At 39.7% G+C, this 6,226-nt stretch overlaps 1 protein-coding gene across 1 annotated transcript in view; it reads right to left on the bottom strand.

Moving 5' to 3' along the window:
* Positions 1–14: 14 nt before the first annotated feature.
* PDE11A (phosphodiesterase 11A) overlaps positions 15–6,226 on the bottom strand; it is a 126,095-nt gene continuing 119,883 nt past the window's right edge. Inside the window, exon 21 of the mRNA XM_031554288.1 lies at positions 15–241. Within this exon, the coding sequence (XP_031410148.1) occupies positions 80–241 (162 nt within the window). The 3' untranslated portion in view covers positions 15–79. The remainder of the gene's footprint in view (positions 242–6,226) is intronic.

The following is a 6,226-nucleotide window of genomic DNA, read 5'->3' as shown; positions in this document are numbered from 1 at the left end:
TTAAAAAAAAAAAAAAGTGTGCCAAAGCTTTTGAAATCCTTTCAGACAGCTCTAATCATAAATAGACACTGACTTAGGCTTAATTTATGTCTTTGAGAGACATGGTAAAGGTAGAGGAAAAGGAGGATGAGGATGCTGCCTGAGATGGAAGTCTTTGTTGGTGCAACTCCTCCCATTTACCTCTATTTACTGCCACAGAGTCCAGCATAGGCTTCAGTTTCACGTTCAGCTTCACAAGACACTGGAGAAAAATAGAAAACAATAGAGAAGAGGAAAAAATGTTAATATTTCCAGTCTGCTGATGGATGGTGTAGGGAGTTGCATAAAAGGAACCTGATCTGCACTGTGCACTCACCCTCCTCACCTCCAGTTGTAAATTCTTTGTAGGTAATATTTTTCATTTCATTTGGGATTTCTTTATCTCATACTCATTTGACTTGAGGCTTTAAGTAATCCACCAAAAATGTCACAAAAAAAAAAAAGACAACAATAAAGCACATAAGATGGCAAAATTGCTGTTCAAATACTTTGGCTTTCTTGTAGGCCTTGAACATAGTCCTTCTGAAGCATCCCCAGTGTCTGGGGCTTCCTGCTTGCTGCTTATGAACTAGTCAGAAGGCAAGGGTTTTTTTTGTTTTTTTCTGCTTTAAATAGCAGGCTTAACAACAGCTTGTTTAAATGGCCCCCAGAGCCCACACACCACTAAGAACTGAATGTTTTATAGCTAGCTTGCAAACCATGTAGTTTGGCTAACTACTGAAGTAAGTCTTGGTAAATTTTTAATTGAGCTATTATATGATAATTAAGGGTTAATGGTCTGATCTTAAGATGTGCTGAAAAAGTGCAATTTCAGTTGACTTCAGTAGGAAATATGAATGCTCAGCACTTCTGTAAAATCATGCCGTGAGTAAGTAGCTGATTTGTGTGGAAGTTAAAGCAAATTTAATTAAAATTATTTGCTGAGATTGTGGTGCGGACCTACGCAACCTTGGGCCTGGAGTAAGAGGCAAAGCTGGCTGTGGTTTCTGCCACGGACAGTATTGCTCTCTGGTGGCATTCGTGCTATTTTTGGGATGGCTGTGCATAAGAAACACTCCTATCACCAGACCTCACAGTTCCCTCTTTTGAGCACCATATTCCAGACTGTTATGTATTCCCCAAACCTGGTTTGATTGAATCAAAAATGGAGGGGAGTAATGCATGCTAGACGCCTCTCTGAGGATCTCACTGCTGTTGTCCTTGATGCCTGCACTGCCTCTGCCAACACTGCAGATCCTTTCCATGCATTTGCAAAGCTAGCATCCATCTCCTAAGCGTGCTGGTAGGAGACAACAAGCCTCTGATGTGCATGTCTGCATCTCGCCCCACAACCAAGGGTGCCAGGAGGACTGTGGGTGCCTGAGATGCTGAAGCCAACTGGCTGTGCACTGCCTGCAGCCACAGACACCCAAAGCCTCAGTAGACCAGGAGCAGTATAGCTCTCTACAGCTACCTGAAGATTGTGGTGAGGTGTGAGTTGTTCTCTCCTCTGGCATAACTAATGATGAGATGAAAGGGAATAGCCTCAAGTTGTGCCAGGGGAGGTTCAGGCTGGATATTAGTAAAAATGTCTTCTCTGAAAGAGTGGTGAGGTATTGGAACAGGCTGCCCAGGCAGGTGATTGTGTCACCTTCCCTGGAGGTATTCAAGAAATGTTTAGATGTTTTACTAAAGGACATGGTTTAGTGGTGGAAATACTGGTGATAGGTGGATGGGTAGAGTAGATGATCTTGGAGGTGTTTTCCAACCTTGATGATCCTATGATTCTAAGCACTCGCACCCCATAATCACTGAATCTTATGAGCTGTAAAGTCCGAAAGTAAATTGTTTGTTAGAAATGTATGCATAGCCAGATAAATAACCAGAATGGTTAACTAATAACATTAACTGTGATGAAAATAAGTTAAGAGGAATATTTTAGAAGGAATAAACCATGTCTTTGATACTCAGTTTTACCACAGTACAAGCAATTAATTCTATGGAATGCTGACAAAATATATAGTGTAATTTTAAAAAACTTTATTTTGTTCTACACTAATTTAGATTAGGGCTACTCAACAGTGCAGATTTTGTACTTACTCCATGAAATATCTTTATTCAGACATTGATTTGATGTTCAGACCACTACTTCTGGATTTAGTATCCTTTCACTTCAAGACTCTTTCGTTCTGATCTAGTCTTTTAATTAAACCAACTACTATAATTCCTATGGAAATTAGCTTGTATTTTTCTTCCAGTTACCAAAGCATTTCAGTAGGACTTTTCTGATACAAAGTACACAAATTGGATTTTACTTCTGCTCGAGATGTAATTAAAAACTCATTTGATTGCTATATTTCTGGCTCTGTTTTAATTATTAAACACCAGTAATCAATTTTCTTTTATGAAGCTTTTGGGAAATTATCTCAAAAGCAACACATTTCTCTCCCTTCTGGCAGGTTCTTGACCATTTACTGAATTACATTCATAGCACCTGCTCCTGATCTGGATTAAATCACCAATTTATTCCTAAAGCTATTTAGGTTTATTTGGCTGTAACCTAGTCAGGGTTTTCTGCCTCCTGGCTGCACTTTTTACTTTCGATTTTATTACACAAAAGCCTCTTGATGTACTGCTCTTCCATGCCTCTATTTTTGATGCATGCCTTGTACAAACTGCTTTGCTAGTGATCTGTCTAATTTGCTACTCAGCTTCTTAAGCCCAATTTATTTTTTACTTCAATAGGAAGAGGTTTGGTCTTCAACAGCTGTTTGACATAGGATACTTCCAAATAATGCTGAAGCTTCAGAAATGACCCTTTTCCTCAATTCTCTGTGGCACAGCAGGTGGGCTGTGGGACAAATCCAGAGTCCCTGTCCCCTGCCTGCAGGCATCCCTTCCTGTGTGGTGCAGCTGCCTTGCTACACAGAGATCGGTGTGGGATTGGAAACTTTCCCATTTCATCCCCTTTCCTGTAATAGCTGCTCGTTATCACAGGTTGATAAAGCGTGCTGGGAGAGCAGTCCCACCAGTGGCTCCCATTCCAGCACTAGGAAAAGCTAAATAGATTTGCAATTCTCTTCTGTAGCCATGCATTACCTCAGGTATGTAACTAAGCTGTTTCTCAGAAAGTTATTGTATAGCACTGACTTTTTCTACCACCTTCAGTGATATAGGCATCTTTTGTGACTGTGTACTGCTTGTAGATCATCTGCCTCCTGGGTGGTGCGGACAGAGGACTGCATCAGCATCTGCTTCATCTCTGGAAAAGCACATTGTCTGAACTAGCCAAGATGCAGCATCGGTGTGGCTGAAATCTAACTATTGCTTACACAGATACAACACTGTTGTGCTCTTTGAGTCGTATGACATGATTTTAAGGGGGAACGTGGCATGTCCCAGCTTACAAACACTGCAGGACCTCCAGAGTATTGTTTTATTTATTTATTTATTTTGGTTCTTACCCAAATATTGACCAGTTGTTTAACTTGTGTGCTTTGACAAGATTATGGCTCATGGAAGTATGGCTGCGGGTCTAATATTTGTAAAGTGAGTTTATGGAATAAGACCATATAAATTCAGTTTTATGACTGAGCACATATCAAAAAGTTATAGGTCGCAGTGTTCACTCTGCTTTGGAACCCAGTGGTTTCTAATGAATCACTTTTATTATGTAGGCAGTTTCTGAGTTGGAAGGGAGGACTAGTGACCGAGGAGCCACAGGGATAAATTCAGACCTGGTGTATAAGCACATGAAGCATTGCTGAAGTCAAGAGAGTAGTGACCAGTTACAGCAAAGCTGAATTGGACTCCTGAGTTTTGCTGAAGTGGCTTTCATGTAAGAATACGTAGGCCAAAGGTGAGCCATCTATCTGAAAATCCTTGAACTTCAGAATAGTTCAGATAAAAGGGAACCTGCACTGCAGTCATCCGAAGATTTGATCCTCATAATATACTTGATGGAAGATGTTTTGAAAAACCAAAAGCATTTCTGCACACAAGCATGTGTACTGAAACAAAAAAAGCTGAAATTCTACCTTCCGTAGGCAGCATGTAGAAGATACAACAATATAAAGAAGCATTAGGGATTAAGTTCTGTGAACCTTTTGATGTTGTGCACGTGACTTAATTGTTTGCCCTACTGATTCAGAGTCATACGTTTTCATTGGGTTCCAGATGAAATAGATGATACTACTACTGTGTTTGAGAGGAGGTTTAATTGGTTCTCCAGTGGTGTGATGTGCAACGTACTTCGGGGAGGGAAATACATACAGAGTTCTTCTGGTAGCAAAATGTATTCTGACCATCAATACTTTGCTGTCAAAGGGAGAGAGTAATACTGAGGGCCTGGGTACCTACTGAAGTAGCTTGATAGATGTGTTGCTGTAGTTGCAAATGATTCACATGCTCATAATAATTTGAGGTTTTACTCAGAAGAGTTACGGTTCCATAAACAACTTGTTTGGCTCTGCTCTTTATGGTTTTGGTTCTGCATCTGAAGCATGCAAAATATAAAATGTTCCTACCCCTTCTCCTTTCAACGTTTTAACCAAGCAGCTGATCAATGCCTTCTGCCTTACTATCAAATAGATTTTGAAAAACTTTTCAAACTGTATCAATCTCATATCCTCATTTAGTTCTTTGAATTTGCCCTCAGCTGGGAATTCTGCAGGCAACTGTGATTCTGTTGTGTTAAACACTTACTTGAAGTGTCTCATCCATCATCATTTCTAGTCCTTTTCTGATGCAGTGTAGTTTGTGCTTCATCTTTCTTGAAAACTGAGTGGCTGTTAAATTATCCATTTATCTTCTTTCAGATTTGCTGTACAATTTGAGTTCCCTCTATCTGCTGTCTCTTCTACCTTATCTGCCAACATTTTGGTTTACTTCCTCAAATCTTTATGTGCATTTCCATACGTGACTGCCTGTCCTTCGCAAAACATGGAGCAGATAATTCTAAGTAAAACAGCAACACAAACTGTAGTGTTATGAATTACTCACTTTTTCTCACAGATCACGGTGAAAGCCTTTTGTGAAGCCTAGTTTCACTGAAGCTGGTGGCAAATATTCATTCTTCTGTATCTCTCAAATGCTCAGTTGATGATTTGCCCTTTCAGTTGAGATATTTTGGTATCAGAAGACTTAGAAGTAATTTGAAGTGCTCTTTTCTGAAGAGAAACATGTTTCTTCTCTTTCTTCTTCCAAGCAATTTGAGAAAAATTGTAAATTCCTGAAGTTGCCAACAGTAATTAATTACTAATTACTGGAAGTTGTTATATGGTCAGCGTACCTGAGTTTTCTGAAAAGTCCAAGTGCCTTCATTTCAGGTGGCCTCACTTAGGTTCACTATTAGCAAACAAGCAGTAGGGCAACAAATGGGCAACCCAACCAAGCTGCTATTTCCAGACTACAGAGCATAAGTCTCCTTTCTCTGGGACAAGCCCTTATCCCTGAAACAATCCTTAGCTACCAACTCCTGCCAGCGCTGGCATTTGGCACAATTTGCCTGATTAAATTTCCTCTGAAGCAGATTTCTCACAAACACAGCAGAATATGCTGCACCTGCTCTTTCTTGGATAATCTTACCCCCTGGATTGCAACAGAAAGAGAAGCTAATTCAATCTGCCGATGTCTGTGCAGCCTCAGTCCATAGCGCATCACAGTCTGCATCCTAAGCCTACCTGCTTTACAAATTCTTGTCAGCAAGGGAGTCTCAGGAAGCAGAGATGCATTATTCTCACTCTCTGTGTCCAAGTCAAGCATCAGATGTAAGCCCTGCTGGAAGTGTGCATTTTCATGCACAAATTGATCAAATTTCTTTCTGTTAACACGCTTTTGTCAGCAGCTTAGACCTAACTTCCTAAGCCCACTCTTTCTGTTGTTGTTACAGTAGTTCTCAGTAACTAGGGTACACGTTTTGGTGAATGTCTGTCTATTGCTCATAGTGAACAGCTTCCTACCAGTGCTACCCTTTCCTCATGACTAAATGCAAACAAATAGAACAATGGACTCTGAATTTTGTGCCAATGACTTCAGTTAGAGGTGAGTGCCAGGTACAGTAAGCCATTACCAAAATGTTCATACAGATAAGATCTTCCCTGTTATTTATATCTATCTATCTATCTATATTAAAATATATATAAATATATATAATATATAAAATAAATAATAAATATATATATATATATATATATATATATATATATTA

This window comes from Meleagris gallopavo, chromosome 7 (assembly GCF_000146605.3).
Source record: "Meleagris gallopavo isolate NT-WF06-2002-E0010 breed Aviagen turkey brand Nicholas breeding stock chromosome 7, Turkey_5.1, whole genome shotgun sequence".
Classification (NCBI taxonomy): Eukaryota; Metazoa; Chordata; class Aves; order Galliformes; family Phasianidae; genus Meleagris; species Meleagris gallopavo.
This window is presented reverse-complemented; position numbering and strand designations above follow the sequence as displayed.